At 34.0% G+C, this 24,770-nt stretch overlaps 1 protein-coding gene and 1 long non-coding RNA gene across 2 annotated transcripts in view; one reads left to right on the top strand and one right to left on the bottom strand.

Annotated features, from left to right (window-relative positions):
- LOC132718287 (splicing factor 1-like) overlaps window positions 1-24,770 on the bottom strand; it is a 57,130-nt gene that overhangs the window by 28,285 nt on the left and 4,075 nt on the right. The window contains exons 2-3 of the mRNA XM_060701974.1: window positions 15,571-15,750; window positions 4,132-4,207 (exon numbers count right to left, since the gene is read on the bottom strand). Of these exons, the coding sequence (XP_060557957.1) occupies window positions 4,132-4,207; window positions 15,571-15,750 (256 nt within the window). The remainder of the gene's footprint in view (window positions 1-4,131; window positions 4,208-15,570; window positions 15,751-24,770) is intronic.
- Window positions 21,568-23,900, top strand: LOC132718286 (uncharacterized). The gene is made up of 3 exons (XR_009624066.1): window positions 21,568-21,677; window positions 22,173-22,241; window positions 22,620-23,900. It is a non-coding gene; the product is annotated as an uncharacterized LOC132718286 (long non-coding RNA).

A 24,770-nucleotide genomic window follows, 5' to 3' on the forward strand; every position in this document is an offset into this window, starting at 1 on the left:
GGTGGTTAAGGGAATAACTTTAGTGGCACAAATACATATACATAAAAAGAAATTATCTCTGGTGAAAAAAAGACAAATTGTACAGATAATAGTATAAATATATATTGTCAAATAATGTTCGAAACAGTTACAAATAACCTTTCATTTTCCCAATGTACTAAACATTTTAAAAGTCAATTTTTGACCTTCAAGTGTGGCCTTGACCTTAAGCTGGCACAAAGGTTAGATGGGTTCTGCACATTGCCCAGTTGGGGTGAACATATGAGTAAAGTTTGAAGAAAATCCTTCCATTAGTATAGAATTTAGAGTAGACACGACATATTGTCTAGTATTGATTGTATGTAAATTTAAAGACTTAAAAAGGGGCATAACTTTGGCAAAATGCAATACAGAGTTATGAAACTTGATCTACATATTATCTTAATTGTGACACCTCAAATATCTTTTAAGTTTCAAGCAAATACCTGTGCTAGTTTCAGAAATATTCAAGTTCATGTTAAAATTTAAGAACATTTCTAAGTCAATTTTTGACCTTCAAGTGTGACCTTGACCTTAAGCTGGCACAAAGGTAACATGGATTCTGGACATAACCTTGTTGAGGTGGACATTTAAGTGAAGTTTGAAGAAAATTCTTCCATTAGTATAGGATTTATAGAGCGGACACAACATATTATCTAATATTTGATTTTATGTAAATTTGAAGACTTAAAAAGCGGCATAACTTTGTTAAAATACGATACAGATTTATGAAACTTGACCTGCATATCTTAATTGTGACACTTCATATATATTTTAAGTTTCAAGCAAATACCTTTTCTAGTTTCAGAAATATTCAAATACATGTTAAAATTTAAGAATATTTTCTAAGTCAATATTTGACCTTCAAGTGTGACCTTGACCTTAAGCCGGCAAAAGGGTGACATGGGTTCTGCACATAACCTTGTTGAGGTGAACATTTGAGCCAAGATTGAAGAAAATCTTTCAATTAGTTTAGGACTTACAGAGAGGACACAACATACTGTCTAATATTTGATTGTTTGATATTTGACCTTCCAATTGTGACCTTGACATTGAGCTGACACATGGGGTTCTGCACATCCCCTTGTTGAGGTGAACATTTCAGCCAAGTTTGAAGAAAATCCTTCAATTGGTATAGGATTTATATAGCGGACATGAAAATGGAGACGGATGGACCGACCGACGGACGTGACAAAGCAAATCCATTATAGCCCCCCCCCCCACATTTTGTGGTGGGGGTATTATAATTTAATATTTTAATTTACTTCAGAATATAACAAAGAAAGGTCAATTATTATTAATTTCAACATTCAATAAATATTCTTAAATATCATAACCCTAAAAATATAAAAAAAAAAAATAATTATTAAGATTATTACATAAATATTTAATTTATTTTAGTAAAATACAGCATGCTATGAAAGAACATGCCTAATGGGTCACTGGTGCTTGATTTAAAACAAAACTTCAGCATAATGACAGATGGAGCAACAAAACCATGATTTGCAAAAAAAAAAACAAATATATAAAGGGCAATGAACAAGTCACTGCTCATTAAAAAGCATAAATGACAGACATTGTGAAACGCTACTGGTTTTAGATTGAACATAGATAAAGGTTACACAATTACTTCAAATTAACTGGGTTTGATAATAAGTCAAAGTCTAATCTATATAACAAAGTTATCATTTGACTGAAAAAATGGCTTAGAAAATAATTATTATAATTCCTGAAATGCAAGTTTTACATTAAGATTTATTCTGAAAAATCAAACCTTCCATCTAAAGCTGAAAATGTATTATTACAGGACTAGCTCCCCTTTGATCACATCTTTGGTATGGAGTTGAGGGCCTTTATTAAGTTGAAGCATTTTGATTATAAAGAGAAAAATGCAATTAGCTAAAAACAAGGACATAAAACCTATGTAATCATGTGATCTTAGAAAATTTATACCTGAAAAGTAGGACATGGCACCCAAAGCTTTATTGTCAAAAAAAAAAAAAAACCCAATCCTAAATATTAACTATCTATTATAACTCACATTCCAGACAAACATGTGCAGAAACTCAGTTATCAAAATCTGAAATCAATTTTATATTGTTATTTTTTATAATGTTACAAACATAAAATGTATTTTCCTTTATAATATGAATTCCTTTAGTAATGGAAATTGACGCTACCCCCATGAATGTACAGAAAGTTGTGCACCCTTACTAGCCCTTGACTCATATTATTTAGTAATGGTAATTTGGTTATAGAAACATGCCATAAATTGGTACATGGAAGTGTTCAGTTATGGAAAAAGAAAAATAATGAGATAGTTTTCAAGATAATGAGCGGAAACCATTCTGACATTTAAGGCCCCTTGACCTTCGAACAAGTGACCATAAATCAATAGGGGTCATCAATACATATAACTAATCAATATGTGAAATTGAAGACTGTAATAAATAGTTTTCAAGATAATCTGACATTTAAGGCTCCTGTGACCTTGACCTTGGAACTACTATATATGACTAATCAATATGTGAAATATGAAGACTTTGTGATAAATAGTTTTCAAGATAATGAGTGGAAACCATTCTGACATTTAAGGCACCTGTGACCTTGACCTTTGACCCCAAAATCAATAGTTATGACCAATCAGTATGTGAAATAAAACTTTGTGATAAATAGTTTTTAAGATAATCAGCAGAAACCATGTGGTCTACCGATGGATAGACTGACTGACATTAGCAAAACAATAAATCCCCTTCTTTTATAAATTCTGAACATGTCTGTTATGTTCTTTGCTAATCCTAAACTTCTTAAAATACATTAAAAATTTTGAATAGAATTAGCTTGCCTACTCTGTTTTTAACTTTATAGTTAATGTCATTTTGATGATCAACTGAAAAAGCCATCATAAGGGTGTGTGGTTTCAAATTTGTGGTGCCTCTTTTTACTTATAAATCAACCTTAAACCCTGCTGATGCTTGCGCCATCATTATAAAGCCAGGTAAGCCAGCACAAATGTGCACAGTTACCAGGCATTGTACTATTGCATTACAAAACCAATTTCTGCAAGTTATGGGTTAAAATGACGTCAAGGAGCATTTATAAGGAGAAATACAGATTCATCATTTGAAACTTACAAACCGAATTCCTGCACAACATTTGACTAGAATATTAACTGTATAAAATTGAAAACATTTTTTTTTAATTGTCAACATTTCATTCATAGGTATCAGAAAAACAAAACAAATGGCAAGTAAATATTACAAGGTTTTAAACAAATTAGTTTACTTTTTCTTAGAATATGTTTATACATGTACTTGCAAATTCTTTCTAAAAATGGTCTTAAAGGGACACTCCTATGAGGTTTTTTGACGTGAAAAAAACGAAAATATTTTTTCATGATTTTTGTATTTATACTAAATGTATGTCTAGACCAATAACTCATGTACAAAATTTCAGATCATTCACTCACTCCGTTTCCCAAAAATAATCAATCTTATTGTGCAAATTGGTCCAAAAAATGAAAAGGCTTTTCACTCAAATCAGCATAGAAATCAATTATCAATTTAATACCATGTATATATATCATCTATTATTTGGTTTCAAAATTAAGTGTACCAGTTGATTTAAGAAAGAATTTATTATTTTAGGCTATTAGACCTCAGTGGAGTTCCTTTAAGAAAAACTAAACAACTTGAAAGTTACAAAGCATAAACCAAATTTATGTATATCCCAAAATTCATTCTCAACCTTATCACATGAAAACTTAAGAAAAACTAAACAATATTACCTTGCAGATCACAGTTTATATCACAATCTGATTTCAGACTTAAATGTATGTATTATTTAGCAAAGTAAGTTTCCAACTCCTTAAGTATATTGCTAATCATCTAAGTTATGAAATGTTGGTCAAAGACACTTTGTATATAACCATCATTCTTATAAAATTTTTAAACCTTATTCAGAATATTGTTGACATTTAAACAGGAATTTGAAATTTTCTACTCTGAAAAAGATTTGTAGCTATGAGTGCCATTTCCTATATAGATTACTGGTACCAAGTCCTGTTCCCTAAACAAGAGTGAAGTTATTTCATGTATCAGTTGATCAGCAAACCTGTCTTCTTGATTAGGTGGAATGCCTAGATCACCCGTCCGTAAGCGCCGACTTATCTCCTCTATCTGTAGGTGCACTGTAAAGCAAGTTGTTAAAATGCAATAGAAGCATCAAAATAACATTGTATCTGTAGAACAAGTCAGGTCAGTCTTTATGTCATGTCACTTCTCTTTTTCAAAGTTTTGCTTATTCTTATTGGTTTAAACTATGTATGTACACTTCATATGCATTGATTTATACAAGTCTCAAACTTAAGAAAGTCTCACTACATGATATTACCATTAAAAATGGTTGAGGTGTTGGTCCAAACTTATTATCATGATTAACAAAGAGTCAATATCAAGAAGCTGTCACACTTTTTCTATGCCACCTCTGTACTGTCATACACTAAATACTGTTTGCCTTGTATACCATATGGTCATGCATACATGTTATCCTAGTTAGGACTGTGTATTGTCAGGGTACAGGTGATACAATACCATTCACGACACAGAGGAGCAATACACAAACATGTTTGCATACACCAGTAAATGCCTGATAAAATATTTAAAATTTTTAACATCAAACTATCATCTTACATAAGACTTTTTAATCCAGCCATTCAAATATAAAGCAGAACACATTTAAAAGGGATACTTTGATATTATACTTCTTTATCTTTGTCCATTTTGAAGACGAATATGACACTCCGGCATATCATATTTAGCATCATCATATTTTTTTAAAAATTTGATTGATTTTTTAAAAATTTAATTGACTTTTTTTAAATTCAATTGATAGAATTAAATATTCATTGCATTTATTAACTTATGGTACAAATAAACATTATGATTATTTCATTTTTCGGTAGTTTTTTTTGTGTTGAAGTTAAAGATAGCGAAACTTCTTGTTGCTAGCTTTACCCTAGATGTTTATATTTGGATATATAACACATTTCGGATACCCAATTATTTTAAAAAGCTATGTTTTAAAAGCTTAATATTATAGGATAAAAAGCAAGACCTACTGTCAAAGGACATAATTATTCGCCACCCCTGACGTTCGCGCTACGCACCATATACATGTACCCTTAGAATTTAAGCTGCGCGCTATAAATAGCCGATAGTATCATTCATGTAAACAGGGCAAAAGTTCAATCAGTCTTTGGTGACGTAATATACAGCTCAATAATTTGTCTGCATTGTTTACAAGTTTATTTCATGGGTGTTTTTAAAAATGCCCCCGAAAACAAAAGAATTAAGTAGGGATGTACGAGAATTGGTTATAAGGAGAATAACAAGAGCTGTCCGTAAGACAGCGCGCTCGACTTTTTTATTGCTTGCCAATAAAAAAAGTTTTTGCAGTAAAAGGCAATACAAGAATCTCTGTATTTTTAAAGTGAACTAGTTGTTTGATACCCTTGAATATTACAGCAATGTTTATATGACATAATTTATGGTAAAGTGAACAAGTGGATAGGAATGAATTTTTTTAGATTTTTTAAGTTTTTTAGTGCTTGCCTATAATACAAAACATTGACAGTTAAGGGCCATAATTCAAATAAAATCTTTGACAGAATTACCTTCTCCTGGACATGTTTGGGAATCATGATTGTAAACAAGTATTCCAACTTTCAAATTAATATCTCAAACAGTTCAGTCAAAAAGTGGACTGGTACTAAAAACTTAACCAAGATTCTAAGTCGATAAAAGGCCTTAATTTTTAAAACAAATCCTTGACAGAGTTACCTTCTCTTGCGTACAGATGGGGTAATGATGTGAAATAGCATTAAAAGTTTCAAAGCAATATCTCAAAGGGTTAAGGCAATAAGTGGATTTTACCCATATTCAATGTATTTTCTAAGTCAAAAAGGGGCATAATTCTGTCAAAAACCTTGACAGAGTTATGTCCTCTTGTCTGTTGATGAAGGTCGTGATGGTAAACAAGTATGGTCAGTTTCAAAGCAATACCTCCAATGGTTTTGAAATAAAGTGAGGTGGTACAAAAAACTTAACCAAGCTCAATACACTTTCTAAGTCAAAAAAGGGCCATAATTCTGTCAAAAACCTTGACAGAGTTATGTACTCTTGTCTGTAGATGGAGGTTATGATGGTGAACAAGTATGGTAAGTTTCAAAGCCATACTTGTAATACTTCTGAAATAAAGTGGGGTGGTACGAAAAACTTAACCAAGGTGTGACGCCAACGCTAACGCCGACGCCGACGCCGGGGCGAGTAGGATAGCTCCCCTTTTCATAGAAAAGTCGAGCTAAAAATCAGTCAGAATTGTCAAGATTACTGAGTATTCCTAGATCAACAATTAAAAGTGTAATAAAGAAATATGAACAGTATGGAAGTGTTGAAAAGCGTAGTGGGAGGGGTAGAAATAAATTATTTACGGAACGAGACAGAACAAAACTTTCACGGATTATAAAATGTAACAGAACTAGAACTGTGTCCAAAGGACACGGATGCCCCCACTGACAACATGTATATGGTATATAGTGAAAAATCAACAAAGGGCCATAATTCTGTTAAATTTGGTCGCAGCAAAAATTCATTCCTTTACTACCATCTACACATTAAGGTTGTTCATCCCTGGAAGTTTAAGCAAAATCTGCCATTTGGTTTAAGAGGAGTTGCATTCACAAAATTTCTATATGGTATATAGTGAAAAAATCAACTAAGGGCCATAATTTTGTTAAATTTGGTCGCAGCAAAAAATCCTTCCTTTGCTACCATCTACACATTAAGGTTGTTCATCCCTGGAAGTTTAAGCAAAATCTACCATCTGGTTTAAGAGGAGTTGCGTTCACAAAATTTCTACATAGTATATAGTGAAAAAATCAACAAAGGGCTATAATTCTGTTAAATTTGGTCGCATCGAAAATTCCTTCCTTTACTACCATCTACACATTTAGGTTGTTCATCCCTGAAAGTTTAAGCAAAATCTGCCATCCGGTTTAAGAGGAGTTGCGTTCACAAGATTTCGGGACGGACGGACAGACGTACGGACGGACGGACAAGTGCAACGCTATATGCTCCCACTTTGTGGGGGCATAAAAAGGACTTTGAGAGATGTTACGGATATGATAAATACAGGTATGGATCCAGCTTTTTGTGATTAAACTATTGAAAGAAAAATTCACGAGTTGGGGTATAAAAGGAGGGCTGTTCAGAAGAGGATGGTTGTTGGCGGGGGTAGTTGAAACTAGAAATGTGTCCATAGGACACGGATGCCCCCACACGCCACTGTTCTGTCAATCTTATGACTCTAGGTCAAATATTTTTTGGACTACATGTGCCACAAATTGAAAAATCAAAATCAACAAAGGGCCACAATTCTGTTAAATTTGGTCGCAGCAAAAATTCCTTCCTTTACTACCATCTACACATTAAGGTTGTTCATCCCTGGAAGTTAAAGCAAAATCTGCGATCTGGTTTAAGAGGAGTTGTGTTCACAAAATTTCTACATAGTATATAGTGAAAAAATCAACAAAGGGCCATAATTCTGTTAAATTTGGTCGCAGCAAAAATTCCTTCCTTTACTACCATCACCACATTAAGGTTGTTCATCCCTGGAAGTTTAAGCAAAATCTGCCATCCGGTTTAAGATGAGTTGCGTTCACAAAATTTCTACATAGTATATAGTGAAAAAATCAACAAAGGGCCATAATTATGTAAAATTTGGTCGAGCAAAAATTCCTTCCTTTACTACCATCTACACATTAAGGTTGTTCATCCCTGGAAGTTTAAGCAAAATCTGCCATCAGGTTTAAGAGGAGTTGCGTTCACAAAATTTCTACATAGTATATAGTGAGAAAATCAACAAAGGGCCATAATTCTGTTAAATTTGGTCGCAGCAAAAATTCCTCCCTTTACTACCATCTACACATTAAGGTTGTTCATCCCTGAAAGTTTAAGCAAAATCTGCCATCCGGTTTAAGATGAGTTGCGTTCACAAAATTTCTACATAGTATATAGTGAAAAAATCAACAAAGGGCCATAATTCTGTTAAATTTGGTCGCAGCAAAAATTCCTTCCTTTACTACCATCTACACATTAAGGTTGTTCATCTCTGGAAGTTTAAGCAAAATCTGCCATCCGGTTTAAGAGGAGTTGCGTTCACAAGATTTCGGGACGTACGGACAGACGGACGCCGGACGGACAGACGTACGGCGTGACGGACACTCGGACGGACAAGTGCAACGCTATATGCTCCCACTCTGTGGGGGCATAAAAATCGGGTAAAATGGTGTAATGAAAGAAAACATTGGACTGTGGAAGAACACTGGAGTAAGTGGATTTTTAGTGATGAAAGTCAGGTGGTCATAGGGTAAAACAAGAGCCATGTCAACATGGCCATCCCCCGCCGAATGTGTTTGCTCATTGGAAGAATGTATATGTAGTAGAGCGGAATAATTCCATTTTAAGAGGTCTTTTGGTAATGAAAACTGATGGCTATAGTGATTACAGATTTGAAACCTATGTGAATACTGATGGCTGAAAATAACAAAGGGCAATTACTGAAAAATAATGCAGGGTAGGTTATCATTCTTGTGTGCTGCATCCCTCCTCAGTAAAATCTATCCACCTATGAAGTTTCAAATTGATACCTCAAATACTTTTTGAGAAAAAAATTTAATTGAAAAATTAAGTATAAAAAGAACAAAGGGCAATAACTCAAAAATTATAAAAGGTAGAGTTATCATTCTTGTGCAGTGCACACCTCCTGAGTGAGATCTATGCACCTATGAAGTTTCATTTTGATATCTCAAAGGCTTTTTGAGTTATGCTCTGGACAAAAATTAATTTTGAAAAATAACAAAGGGCAATAACTCAAAATTAATGCAGGGTAGAGTTATCATTCTTAAGCACTGCACTCCTCCTCAATGAGATCCATCCACATTTGAAGTTTCAAGTTGATACCTCAAATACTTTTTGAGATAAGCTCTGGACAAAATAGCATGAAAAAAAAAGGGCAATAACTCAAAAATTGTATAGGGAAGAGTTATCATTCTTGTGCACAACATTCCTCCTCAACAAGATCTATCCACCTATGACATTTCATGTTGATATCTCAAACACTTTTTGAGTTATGCTCCTCTCAGGTGAAAAATTAGGTATGAAAAATAACAAAGGGCAATAACTCAAAAATTATGAAAGGTAGAGTTATCATTCTTGTGCACTGCACACCTCCTGAGTGAGATCTATGCACCTATGAAGTTTCATGTTAATATCTCATAGGCTTTTGGAGTTATGCTCTGGACAAAAATCAATTTTGAAAAATAACAAAGGGCAATAACTCAAAAATCATGCAAGGTAGAGTTATCATTCTTGTGCACTGCACTCCTCCTCAATGAGGTCTATCCACCTATGAAGTTTCAAGTTGATAACTCAAATACTTTTAGAGATATGCTCCGGACAAAAATGTCGGACGGAAGGACGGACGGACGGAAGGACGGACGGACGGACGGAGACTATTTCTATATCCTCCGCCGAAATTTTTCGGCGGGGGATAATAACAATATTTTATTTGGAGGAAAGACGACGAAAACTATAAACCTCACTTAGTTTGTCCCGCTCCCAGGGCTAAGCTTAGTGTTATGGTCTGGGGATGTGTATGCTTTGGGGGTATCGGAACTTTGACTGCTGTTGAGGGTAATATAAATGCACAGAAATATTTAGATGTGTTAGATAATAATTTATGGCCAGTTATTGCAAGGCATTTTGGAAATAATGACACGTGTTCCAGGATGACAATGCCCCCGTTCATAGAGCCGGATTAGTAAAAAATTATTTAACAGAAAATGATGTAAATACAACATCATGGCCAGCATACTCTCCTGACTTAAATATAATAGAAAATCTTTGGTTACACATCAAACGACAATTGAAACACCGCATAAGTTACACACATTCCCGCGAACAGCTGATTGCCGAAATTTCACATATATGGGAAAATATATCTAGAGCGTGTACAAGGTCATTATAGAACAATTCCACATAGAATTAAAGAAGTAATAAGAATGAAAGGAAATCTGACAAAATATTGAGGTAAGATGGTTACTTATGATCCTACCGTATAATGACTGTCTTCTTTTTGTTGCTTAAGATTGCGTAATTGGCCGCCATTTTGAAAGTGGCGAATAATTATGTCCTATGACTGTATATCAGAATTTCTCTTTCAGCCAAGAATACAAAAAAATTGCGAATCTGGCAATACAAAGGCACGTGAATATTCGTGCCAGAAATTCATGACAAATTTGCGATATACCAAGAGTTTGGACATTCATTACAGCCCTAATCCTAGTCATAGATAAATGATATCTCGGTCATAGATAAATGATATCCTGGTCACAGATAAATGATATCCTAATCTTAGATAAATACTATCCTGGTCATAGATTCATATCTTTGTCATATATCAATATCCTGGTCATAAATACATGATATCCTGGTCCTAGATAAATGTTATCCTGATCTTAGAAAAATAATATCCTGGTCATAGAAACATGATATCATGGTTATATATCAATATCCTGGTCATAAATACATGATATCCTGTTAATAGATAAATGATATCCCGTTCAAAGATAAATATCCTGGTCATAGATATACGATATCTTGGTCATATATCAATAGCCTGCTCATAAATACATGATATCTTAGTCATAGATAAATGATATCCTGGTCATAGATAAATGACATCCTGGTCATACATACATGATATCTTGGTCATAGATGAATGATATCTTAGTCATAGATAAATGATATCCTGGTCATACATATATGATATCTTGGTCATATATCAATATCCTGCTCATATCAATATCCTGCTCATAAATACATGATATCCTGGTTCTAGATAAATGATATCCTAGTCATAGATAATGTTATCCTGGTCATAGATACAGGCTGCATAGATAGATAGGTCATAGATACATGATATCCTTGTCAAAGGTACATGATATCCTGGCCAAAGACAAACAATACAGTCAAAGATATGGCCACAGAAACATGATAGGTCATAGATACATTATATCCTGTTTGTTTGTTTGTTTCATTTTACCCCTTTTCCCCAACAGTATTTCAGTCGTATAGGCGGGTAGTTTCCTAACCATCTTTCCTGGAGAGTTACACCAATACTAGACTACCTTCCTCCACATTAAACTACCAAAGCATCTCACGGGGATCGAACCCACGCCAGAGAGGTAACTGGATTAGAAGTCATCGACTCTAACCCCTCGACTAGACATGCATGTAGATACATGATATTCGGGTCATAGATACATGATAGGTCATAGATTTAGGATATCCCTTACGAAATATTCCCATCCATGTACAATTGTCTTTAATTCAGTCACCAAAGATTGCAAAATGCCATGCCACCGCATTTATATAACAGAAGTAGATTTTTTTTGTTTTATAAAATTGAACTTATAATGCAGTAGTGTCTAGTGACTTTGGGGGTCAAGGTCATATTTCAGCATATCAAATGAAAGACAATGTGCAGCTGTATCTACTGTTAAGATACAAAGGCCATAATTTATTCAAAAATAAAAAGAATTATTACTTGACCAAAAATTTGGTATTTACTGTATTACATAGATGTATTAAACCTGGAAATGCAGGTAAAGGTACTTTTTTAAATACTATCTTTTCAATTAAGCATTACCAATTTCTAAACTAGTCTTGCCCATGGGCAGAATGTCGAACCCGCTCGTCTTAATTCAAACCTGAACCTACAAGCTTCAGATCAAGGAGAAAGATGGATACATAGATGAGAAGTGCCTCTTTATACCCCAAGGCAAAATCTTAACATTGCATCATCTCGTGTTCATGTGCATAACACGAAGTCTCATCCTTAAAAATTTAATACATGTTATTTGAAAATTCCTCCATACACAAAGAAGTTATTGCATGGACAAGTTTGGATGCATGCATGCACACACAAACACTGAACAGCCATTTTGATATCTCTGTTGAGCTCAGCACAAGTGGGCTTGACAAAAATCCTCTGTCCACTAAGCATAATACTTCAAAGCATAAACAAGATACAGTGCTGACAACCAAATTTTTATATTTTATCTGAGCTTTGACCTCTATGACACTGACCTTCATTTTGCTTAAGACAACTCATCTCAACATGGAGAATATTTGTGCTAAGTTATATTAAAATCCATCGATGTATATAGAAGTTATACTCCACAAATTATAGTGTTATTTTGATATTTGACCCCCAAGTGTGACATTGACCTTTACCAAAGACACCTGAATTTTTCGTGGGACACTCCACCTCACTATGGAGAACATTTGTCCCGAGTTATATTAAAATCCCTCCATGCATGTGGAAGTTAGGCTCCGGACACAGGTTTTGCATTGACCCTCGAGTGTCACCTTGACCTTTGAGCTGCGGACCTGGATTTTGAATGCGACACACCACCTCATCATAAGGAACATTTGTACCAAATCATTTTGTCATCCTTCAAAGAATGTGCAAGATACCAGGTCAACAAATTTTAATATTTTTATTTGACCTTTGACCTTTTGTGACCTTCATTTTGTCTGAAACAACTATACATTGGTGCCAAGTTATATTAAAATCCATCCATATATATAAAAGTTATACTTGAAAATGAATGGTTTTTTTTGTTATTTGACCTTTGACCCCCAAGTGTGACATTGACCTTTACCACAGACACCTACATTTTTCACGTGCCACTCCACCTCACTATGGAATACATTTGTCCTCAGTAATATTAAAATCCCTCCATGTATGTCAGTGATATTCCCGCTTATATAAGAGACTCCGATAAAAGGCCTCTTCCCAATTGAAATTTTCTTTAAGATCATGTAGTTTTCCAAAGAATCTGAAATTAAACCTGCTTTTTTGCTTCCCAAATTAACAATTTTAGGGAATTTTCGCAAAATCAAGTGGCTAAGGCCTCTTCTGAATTAAGTGAGAAAATCACTGCATGTGAAAGTTGCACAATCTGGACACGGTTTTGCGCTGACCACCAAGTGTCATTTTGTGTGCAACATCATGGTAAACATTTGTACGAAATTCTTTTGAAATCCTTCAAAGAATGAGAGAGATATAGACTGGACAAATCCGGAAACACAGACTGACGCACAGACGCAAATACACCAAACTATACGTCAAAGTCGAGGTCACCACAAGCGGGTCCAACAAGAACATAAAAATCTTTTTTTGATTTAAAATCATCAATTTGAACAATTTTGGTAGAGGACCTATAGATGATATCAAAGCTCTAAGCCTTGTACTTGTCCAATAGACAATGCCTAATGCAAAATATCCAAGCTCTAGGCCTAGCAAGTCTTAAGAAGAAGATTTTTTTGAATTTTTTCTTATAATTTCTTTGGTTTTAATGGCAACAAGTTTCCTGCAATGAATCAAATTCTTTGAACAACTTCAGAAGCCCAAGGAACAATCCTACCAAGTTTGGTTGAATCTGGACTTACCGTTAATAAGGAGAAGATTTTTTAAGTTCATTATATAATAGAATAGAACACACACAGGTGAATCGCTATATGCCACAGCATCGCAAATGCTGCTGTAGCATTAAAAAAAAACTTTATTCACTTCAGAAATAGATAACAGTAATATGTCGTCAGTAGTAAATGATTATATTGTTGAAATATTAACTTGAAGTCTATTTAGTTTCTCAAATAGAACTAACATTCAAACATGGGCACACACACTCATGCATGAGTTTAAAAGAAGTGGTCCAAATAAAAATCATCTTGCTTGATACAACATTCTCCTGAATTAAAGTGACCACCAAGATCTTCTTTCAACCCACCTGAATAATTAATATTTTTAATAAACAAGAGCCGGTTGAACCAGGTGATGCTCCCCGACTGGGTTTTGGACACAGAAAAGTATATCTTTTGTAGTTTCAGAGTTATGTCCCAGACAAAGTTCAAAGTGTGATAATTCCAAACTTAGGCAAGGCAGAATTACTGTTCTTTGCACTGCACTTCTACTCAATGAGATTTATCTACCAATCAATATGGTGATCACTTCTGTGAAATAGTTGTAAAATCTGACTTCAAATAATGAAGTTATGGGCCTGACACGATTTTGCTGCAAGGTCATGCTGTGACCTTGACCTTCAAGGTAGCGACCCAAATGTTGCGCGCAACATGTTGTCTCAATATGGTGATTATTCTGTAAAATAGTTGTAAAATCCGACTTCAAATAACGAAGTTATGAGCCGGACACGATTTTGCTGCAAAGTCATGCTGTGACCTTGACCTTCAAGGTAGCAACCAAAATGTTGCTTGCGACATGTCGTCTTAATATTGTGATCATTTCTGTGAAATAGTTTTAAAATCCGACTTCAAAAAACAAAGTTATGGGCCGGACACGAATTCGGGGCGGACGGACTTTCTAACAGGACAGTAATAATGTGGCTACTCTATTGTTCTTTTTAGCCACACAAAAGAAAATAGCCACATAAAAGCATTACGGAATGAATGACATCCAAGAGAAAGAACAGTTACCTGATGTCCCTCTAGCCACATTATTACTGTCCTGTGAGAGCGGACGGACGGACAACCTGGCGACTATATGCTCCCCAGAAATTTTTCGGGGAGCATAATAAGGGAGAACAGGATAAACTGTATAACCTTAATTACAATAAATTTATTCAATATTCTGCAAGTCTGCTCAGAGTTTAGTATGTTCTGAATACATGCCCAAAAAATGATTCTAACTGGATGTTGTGTTTTCAAATATCATGTGCAATGGATTTAATAAGATATGATATTATACAGATAAAATATGACCACATTTTCCTGGAAAGTAAATTAATTCATTTATTAAATATCACCATGTGTAAAACATGCATTAAAACAGTTAAATCAATGTGTAATGTTAACTGTATTTTAACACTGTGTAGGTTTTACTTCTATTAACACTGTGTAGGTTTTACTTCTATTAAGTATGTGAAACCCAGATTATGGTTAAACATAACCATAGCACAAATAATACATCTGTATCAAACATCATGGACAAAAATAGTAAAGATGATTATGGTTCAAACTCAAAATGAAAAATCAGAAGTATAAATATAACATTAATAGTAATACCGTATGTTTTCAAAATTTTAGGTGTATATTAGCCCAGTGAACAAGTAATGACCCAAATCTGATCATGGATTATAAGAACTCCATCTTGTTACTAGTCACATTCATCACTTGCAACATTTGAGACATCGACTCATTGCACTAGGTTAAAATACATTTTATACTTACATTCTTTTTCACATCTGGCAATGAACCTATATAATTCAACTAAATAATTCAATTATTTTAATATCTATATCTGAAACATTTATAATGTATCTGCAAAGATAAATACTATTTCCGATGATAAGAGCTGCAATGTTACACTTTTAAATTATTGTACAGACATAGATGCCTAGATACTTACAAAGGTACTGTCTTTCTTGTTCTTTAGAGAGGTTACATGGAAGGATAGTAGGCATGCCTGGAATCACGGTTTTGTCTTGTACATCTTCTGCTCCCCAACGACTTCTTCTTTTCTTCCTCCGATCACCATTGTCTGCTGAAGCTCCATCACCATTACTGCCAGTGCCCCAACCTTGTTGATCTGAAAAATTGTAAAATTATAAACTAAAAGTGTATTCATATGACACAGATGCCTCCACACTCCACTATCAGTCTACTGACATACAGGAGGACAGTATGACAGAGGGTCAGACAAAACAAATTTTACACGACTCCCCTTACCCCTAAGTGGTTGGGGCATAAACAAGAGCTGTCAAAGGAGACAGCAAAGCTCGACTAATAAAATACAGGACGCAGTAAGGAAGACAAAACTATGAAAGGAAAATCAATTATGTATAATTATGTATAAAGTTATAGTAAAAAAATAACATAGTTAACATAAATTATAACATCAAGGGGAATAATTCTGGAAATAGTCATGCTAGAGTTATGAACCTTGTCACAAACATGTGTGTAATGATAAGAAATATATATTTGAAGTTTGAAGTAGATAACTTAAAAAGTAAAGAAGTAATAATATTTCTTAAAGAAATTCTAAGTTCAAAGAGAGATAAATCTGTAAATATTGCTTCAACAGTTATGAGTCACATAAAATGTAATTGAGAATAGGAATAAGTATTTTAAGTTTGAGGTAGATACCTTTAAAACTTAAAAAGTTATAGTAAACAAAAGCTGTCGGTAGGACAGCACGCTCGACTATTCTTAGTGCTTGATAGTAAAGGAGCCTTGATAATGTTAAATTTTTTAAGTTCACAAAAGGGCTAATTTTTTTTTATAAATTCATGTTATAGGCCTTAGAGAGAGTCTAATTATACAGTATTGGCTTGACTATTCGGAAGGTAATGTCACAAGGGTGTTTTATTGAGTATAATAATACTAATTACCTATGAATACATAAATTTGACAGAAAAGGTACAAAGGCTTGTTATTAAGATGTTTTATCAAGTAAATCACTGATTTATTATAATGAATGCATAAAAGTGTCCCAAAAAAGGCACAAACCCTTCAGTAGTTATTGAGATAACAGCTTACAAGCAAAACCCTACCATGAATTTCTAAGTTGAAAAAGGGGAGAAAAATCAGCCTAAATGCAAGATAGAATTATGGATCTTTGTCAGTGACCTACAATTATGACCCTAAATGCATATGTGAAGTTTTAAATAATTATCTTTAATAGTTATTGAGATATGTAAAACTTGCATGTAAACATTAACCAAGAGACTAAGTGGAAAAGGGGATATGAATCAGCCTTTATGCAAGATAAAGTTATGGAACTTGGTCAGTGACATACAATTATGACCCTCCAATTATGACCCGAAGTGCATGTGTAAAGTTTCCAGTAAATATCTTTGAAGACCTTTAACTTTTAACCAAAATTTCTAAGTTTTAAAGGGGCAAACAATTTTGCAAATATTGCAGGCAGAGTTATGCAATTTCGCAAACTGCTGTACATTGTTACTATAAATAAGTATTGTAAGTTTCAATTGAATATCTCAAGCAATAATTGAGATATTTGACTTTACAAAAAACTTTAACCAAAATTTCTAAGTTAAAAAGGGGCATAATTCTGTCAATATTGTAGGCAGAGTTATCCAACTTGTCAATCTGATGTACCTTGTTACTATAAATAAGTATTGTAAGTTTCAATTGAATATCTTAAGTAATAATTGAGATATTTGACTTTACAAAAAACTTTAACCAAAGCAGACGCCGACGCGGACGCTGACGCCGGGGCGACTACAATAGCTCACATATAATATTCTTCGAATAGTCGAGCTAAAAATAACATCTTTCAAGTAGAAAAATTAAGTTTATGAGGAGATAATTCTTGCAATATTGGTGCTAGATTTATGAACCTTGTCACATAACATGTGGTTAATGATAAGGTACATATATTTGAAGTATGAAGTTGATCCCTTTAGAAACAAGAGCCGGTTGAACCGGGTGATGCTCCCCGACTAGGATTTGGACACAGAAAGGTATATCTTTTGTAGTTTCAGAGTTATGTCCCAGACAAAGTTCAAAGTGTGATAATTCCAAACTAAGGCTGTGGGCCAAATGGGACTTAAGTTATGCTCTGGAAACTGTTTTCAGTTTTAAGGTCATAGTGACCATGACCTTTGACCTTGTGACCCCAAAATCAATAGGAGTCTTCTACCCAATATGGACAATCATCCTATGAAGTTTGAGTGGGCCAAATGGAACTTTAGTTATGCTACGGAAACTGTTTTCAGTTTTAAGGTCATAGTGACCTTGACCTTTGACCTTGTGACCAAAAAATCAATAGGGGTCTTCTACCCAATATGGATGATCATCCTATGAAGTTTAAACACTGTGGGCCAAATGAGACTTAAGTTATGCTCTGGAAACTGTTTTCAGTTTTAAGGTCATAGTGACCTTGACCTTTCAAATAATAAATATAGCTTCACAGTGATGTGAATCATTATTCCTGTAATTTAGTGATGTTGATCATTATTCCTGTAAAGTTGGTTGATTCTAACTCAAGCACTCAAGGAACAAATAACAACATAATGAAACGGTTTTTACTAAGTCAAGGGAAATAACTCTACAAATACTGGATAAATCCACAAGAGAAACCCCAGGTGCAAAACTAAATATGCTGAACAACCTTCCCGTAAGGTTTAATGACTCTATGTCAAATCCTTTTTGAGTTACATGCAACACAAGTTGAAAATTGCAAAAAAATTCTAAGTCAAGGGCAATAACTCTAAAAATACTAAATAAATCCAGACAAAAATAGCCAGGTGCACAACTACACATCCTGATCAACATTTCTGTAAAGTTTCATGACTCTAGGTCAAATCCTTTTTGAGTTACATGCGACACAAGTTGAAAATTGCAAAATTTTACTAAGTCAAGGGCAATAACTCTAAAAATACTAAAAATATCAGGACGAAAATACCCAGGTGCACAACTACACATGCTGATCAACATTCCTGTTAAGTTTCATGACTCTAGGTCAAATCCTTTGAGTTACATGCGACACAAGTTGAAAATTGCAAAATTTTACTAAGTCAAGGGCAATAACTCTAAAAATACTAATAAATATCGAGACGAAAATACCCAGGTGCACAACTACACATGCTGATCAACATTCCTGTAAAATTTCATGACTCTAGGTCAAATACTTTTTGAGTTACGTGCGACACAAAACTGAACGGACGGACGGACAAGGGTTAATCTAAATGCCCGCTACTAAAGTGGGGGCACAAAAACTCTTTGAAGCCTCTCAGCAATTTTTCAAAAGGGCTCAAAAACTGTATAAGCTGTATGTGAAACAAGGCAATATCATGTATGTGAAAAAAAAAGAATATGAAATCAGAGTGTTGCACTCCCTTGTAAATCTTTACTTTCATTTTACTATTTTGATGTGAGGAATCTCTGACATTTAAGAGGGATCCCTGATGTGAAATCCCTGGCAAAAACAGCATTGAACCCTGTCATACAGGCAGACAATCTTAACAGTGATTTGATTAGATAGTGTTCTTGTAAGTGATCAATCACATGTGTTTTTACAATTATAAACCTGAAAAAAAAATGAAAAGACAAAAGATTGATTTGTTACTTTATTTTCATCTACAATCAAGTAAATCCCTAACTATAATGATATGTGTATTACAATTTTTGCAAGTACTACAGGGAATTCCCCAGGATTTTTATTAAGCGCTACATTTTTTTAATTAGACAGGGGTGGGTGTGGGAGGGGGTTTTGACCCCCACACCGCATGTCGAAAATTTTTGCCATTCTAGGTGTCAAGATACTGCTGTGGGCTGTTTTAAAACAAATAATGGAAGCTTTTCACTTGATAAACATTTTCTTAATTTTTATTATTTATTTTTTCCATTTCCAATAAACAATTATATATAAACACAAGTTCACAACATGTGATCAACATTTATATGTATGTGTGTGTCTCATTTAAATGAGTATATTTCATTTGTTTTTTCTTCATTAACATCATTAAAAGTGGGCCTGTCTTCTAGGTTTGTTGTCCTTCCATGCCTTGACTGCCTTCTCAAAGTTGAAAGATTCTAATGGGGGTCCTTGAAGGGAGACGGCAAGAAGAAGGCAAAAAACTTCGACACGCGGTATGGGGTTAAGACCCCCTCCCGCACCCACCCCCGTCTAAATAAAAAAATTTAGGCTTAAAAAAAATCCTGGGGAATTCCCTGCTGTGTGTATTGATTTTTTTAAGTTTTGACATCTGTCAAATCAAAGACACTCACCGCATGCAGCAGTCATGTAGTTCAGAACACTGATTGGCTCAAAGAACTGTCAGATGAAATATACGTCATTTGGTGTATGTTTCACCTAAGGATTTTTCTTTTTTTTTGTCGGTAAATAATGCGTGACCTTGATTGACCTTAACACACTTCAGACTTAAGTTACACAATATATTTTAGCATTTAAGGCTGTAGAGTTTCAAAAAGGATTTAAAACTGAAAAGTATGGATTATTTTTATTATGTTTTTATTAATTATACTTTTGCTGTACTGCAGTGAGTAGTGCAGTGTACTGCAGTGATGTATACATCAGTAATCTTTTTTTTTCCACTATTTTTTACAAAAATTTACAATGATCTCAAATGCAGAATTTTGGCACAAAAAAACCCTAAAAAACAACAAACACTTGTTAACTTTGTAGCTACCGCCGGCAAAGCCGATCAGCACATATTTGAAGTACACACCGCATGTGTAATAATTATACGATAATTACATTTCTTTTTTGAATTTTCACAACTTAATATTATGAAGTCAATGCATGATATAAAATTATTCAAGAATGTTTCTTTAGCCAAAATATTTTTCATTATATATCGCAAATGAGTTGATAGCAGTCACTGCACAAAGGAAAACTGGCGTACATGATTCAAGAGCGTAGATTTTACCGGCGGGATTTTTCTTTTCTTTCTTGAACCTTGCAGTTGTGCCAGTCTTTATTAACACTTTTCTTAAATATTTGTGATTCAATGATATTAATTCAGACAATTTCAAAAGTTTACACAGCAATTTTTCAGGAATCCCAACGGAATCCCCAGCTAGGAATCACAGAGATTCCTCCCGACTTTTTGGGATCCTCGGTATCCCGGGATCCCGTTAGTGTTGAACCCTGCCCTTATAGAATAAAGAAGCAAAAGAAATTAACTATATTAATATAAGCTTGCTTTAAGCGATTTTATTCACCGACAAAAAATCAGTTACCGTCAGTTTACCTTCAATAACTTTTTTGATTATGAATTTAAGCCTCTGTAATTTTGATGAAATATGTGTCGGTCACATCCTCAATATAAAATATGCAATTGTAATCAAAGATTTATGAAATAATTAATAAAATATCACTCTGACATGTGTTTTCATGAATAAATATAAAGTTTTTTTATCATCAATATTTTGTTATAAATTTTAAATCATTATTCGTTTTTTCAGGTTTTACTTATATAAGTGCATATATTTCTATGATGTTGTTCTTTTTTTTGTATTGTGTAATGCTTTAATGTAAATATTACTATTATACTAAAGGAAACAATAAATAATAGGTTTAAATTTTCAATATCTTGTCTTTAATTGCATGAAAATGTGTGATAAACCACGATAATTGGCGTGCCCATTATACGATATTGTTTGCACTATATAAATTAAGTCCGCCGAAACCACTACCTGTTTTATTATATAAGGTCAGTTTGCCGAACCGGTAGTTCGACGAAACCACTCTCACCCGAGTAGAGCAACTGCGACAGTTATCGGCACGTTAACGGTGAATTATATGCTGACTTAAAATTACGCAGATTTAACATCTATTAATAGTTGTATTGAATAAACGAAGCCCGTATTGTTTGTTCTTGATGACGTAACCGGTGCTTCGTAATAATTTGATAATGTGAAATCGACTTGTAACTTTACACAACGTGGCACCAATTATCGGCAGTGTGTGACAGTTATCGGCACTTTTAATTGATTTTTAATTAATGACATTATTTCTTTTGCAAGGTAAGTTTGTGATTTTAATTAGCGGTATACAACACATGCAATTACCATAGAATTTCAGTTGCATAAATACATGCCTGACATGCTTCTTTTTTTGTACTCGTGTCAAATTCGTACCGGTATCATTTCGTACCCATTTTGACCAGTTCGGACCACCTGTTGAACATTTTCTGTATTTCATTTTATGAGATAGTTGTGCTAGTTAAAATAAATGTGTTTTTCTGTTCCATGATTTATGACATGTTTATTCATAAATAAGACTGAGAAAACATGTTTATTCAATGACTGCCACAAGCCACAAAAAATTATAATCCCTTATTGAAGTTTGAAACTTACGTGTTCTGTTATTAAAGAAAAAATAATTACATGTTTTCTCAGTCTTGTTGTTTAATAACTTGTAAAATAATGGAAGTACCATTAAGTAATTCATGTCAGTACTGATATTTCAAAGTTTAAACTGTTAAAAATAAATCACTGACCAGGCTTTTTGAATTTTAGGTGAGGGGCAATGTGGTATTAGTGAGCTCTATCCATGGATCACAAGTTCAGTACAAATTTCTGGTAAAGGTATGTTTATGATGAAGGATAATTAAAATACTAAACAATACAATGATAAATTCTTCATTTATTTATTACTTGTATTTCTCAGTCAATACTTTTCATAATCACTTTCATCCATATAGGGCACATCACTGTCACTTTTGTCATTTTTTTATTCTTTTGTTGTGCAAGTTTTATTTTCTTTTTTAGTTCTTGTTCTTTCTTCTTCCTGTCTTTATCTTCTTCTCTGTCTCTTCTTCTGTTCTCTGTCTTCTCTCCTTTTAATCTTTGCTTTCTCTTCAAGTATTTTTTTCTTCCCTTTCTTTTAACATTTTTAATGCCTCTGACCCTGACAGTGCTTTAGGGAGTTTTGCACTTAATGTATTTCTTTTTTCTTTATTTTAGGTTCACACACATGTAAAGTTTCAAAGGAAGGAGAAACATAGTTTGGATCACGCCTGGATACAGGCAAAACAACAGGGTTTGACACATCAATGACAGTTTCTTGGCTAGGGGCTTCTACAACATCAGATGAATCACTACTTTGAGGGAAAGCTGGGATGGAAGGCAGTTTGGCAGAGGTTGGATTGGCAAGATAAGCAGAGGGCAGATTGACAGAGGGCAGATTAGCAATACTGGTAGAGGGAAGATTGGCAATATCGGCAGAGGGCAGGGTGGCAATGGCAGATTGGCAATGGCAGAGCGCAGATTGGCAATATAGGCAGAGGGCAGATTGGGAAACTCAGAATCTTTATTACAGGATAACCTGTATACATGTTGATTGAAATAAGAGATAAATGTTTTCAATCTGTATATTAATTGTTTTGTTATTGTTATAAGTTTGATGTTTGTTTAGATTTTTTAGTTTAAATTGTAATTGTTTTTTTAAGCAATTTTTTAAGTGCTTGATTCATACTTTATTATAAATTAATATGATATATTTTGATAAAGTCATTGGATTACCTGCATACATGTAGATTAAATAAAATATACATGCCTGCAATCTGTATATTAATTGTTATTGTCAAAGTAGGTATAGGACCTGGTCTGGTGGCTTGTTCTGGCACCCTGCCTTCGACTTTGTCCTGAAGGGTGGTCCTGGGGACATTGAACAGCCTTGCTGCCCTAGCTTGGGGCATGCCACTTTTTACCATACTAATGGCTGCAGCCATTTTTGACTGGTCATACTGACACCTTTTGCGTTGTGCATACATGATCTAAGTGGAAAAAGAAACAAAAACTGTATGAATTGTATTCTTTTATTACTATATATTATGATGTATATATTATCAAAGGATTTTTATCTAATAAACATGTTTTTCTTTTTTTAAAGAGTTTCTGTTTTTATTAAGTCACACAATATAACCATCTGTACATCATTCCATCTACTGCTGAATCTCGACGCCAGCCAAACGATGCTCATGTCTTGCTCTGATTGCATGTCAATATAGATGGAGTATATTGCACTAAGTGCCACATCACTTTTTCCTACCCTGTCAATGAGTAGGCACAAAAGCTCATAGAGTTTATGGTGATCAAACATGTACTCGTGCATGTACATTTCTTCAAGTTTTTCTGTTAAATTTTTCTTAAGGAATGGGTCCTTAAGCACTCCAGATATCTCTCTGGCACTCAAACTGGCCGGTAAACTCATTTTCCTAAAACATATAAAAAAATCAATTAGACTGTTATTTCAATATTTGCTATTCAATGTGCCGATAACTGTCTCACCGCCATTTTTTACTGTTACAGTTATCGGCACCCATTTAAACCGGGAAGGGAATAAAAATGCAATATTTAGTGGTCTTACATTGAAAGACATCGCATTTTCTTTTTTTTGCATTTTGACGTTTATCGGAAAATGCGAAGTCTTTCCATAACTGGCTAATTTCCCATAGCACAAATCGACACGCTTCTCGAGTCGATTTGAATTTACCAGTAAATCACAACTTAAATGTTTTTTATCACAAAAAGCAATTGATTGCATAAAAGACGGAAGCATATTTTCCCCAAAACTGTAAAAATATGCAATAATTACTCACGATAAGTAGTTTATTTATCCATATATTTAAGAAGACATATGAAAGACAGTTTGCGGTGACCCCCATATTGGAAATTCCCGGTCATGCTGTGACGTCACTCAAAAAACAATAGTACGAAATTAGTCTGAACGAAAAAAAATTCTGTTGTGATTTAGGGCGCTGACAGGTGCGCGCAATAAAAATTTCGTCTAAAAAATATAGTTCCAGTAATCACCGCATTGCATAGTTCACACAATATGGAGGCTATTTACACAATTTAAACATGGGATTTGTTTTAAATTGTTTAAAATTTGAATAAGTTGATTTTGATAAGGAAAATACACATTTGTGGTAGGATTATGATTATTTGTAACATTTTACATCGGAAGTTTGAATGATTGTGCATGTTTATTGTTTTTCATTTTGCTATGGATTTTTAAATAGATATCTTTAGACGTTAAAGCAGATTTGACCCATGTAAAAAATAGCTTCAAATCCGCGGTTACGTCTAAATATTTGGACTAACCTAGAACAT

This window comes from Ruditapes philippinarum, unplaced genomic scaffold (genome assembly GCF_026571515.1).
Source record: "Ruditapes philippinarum isolate M1 unplaced genomic scaffold, ASM2657151v2 ctg6896_1_1_1_1, whole genome shotgun sequence".
Taxonomy (NCBI): domain Eukaryota; kingdom Metazoa; phylum Mollusca; class Bivalvia; order Venerida; family Veneridae; genus Ruditapes; species Ruditapes philippinarum.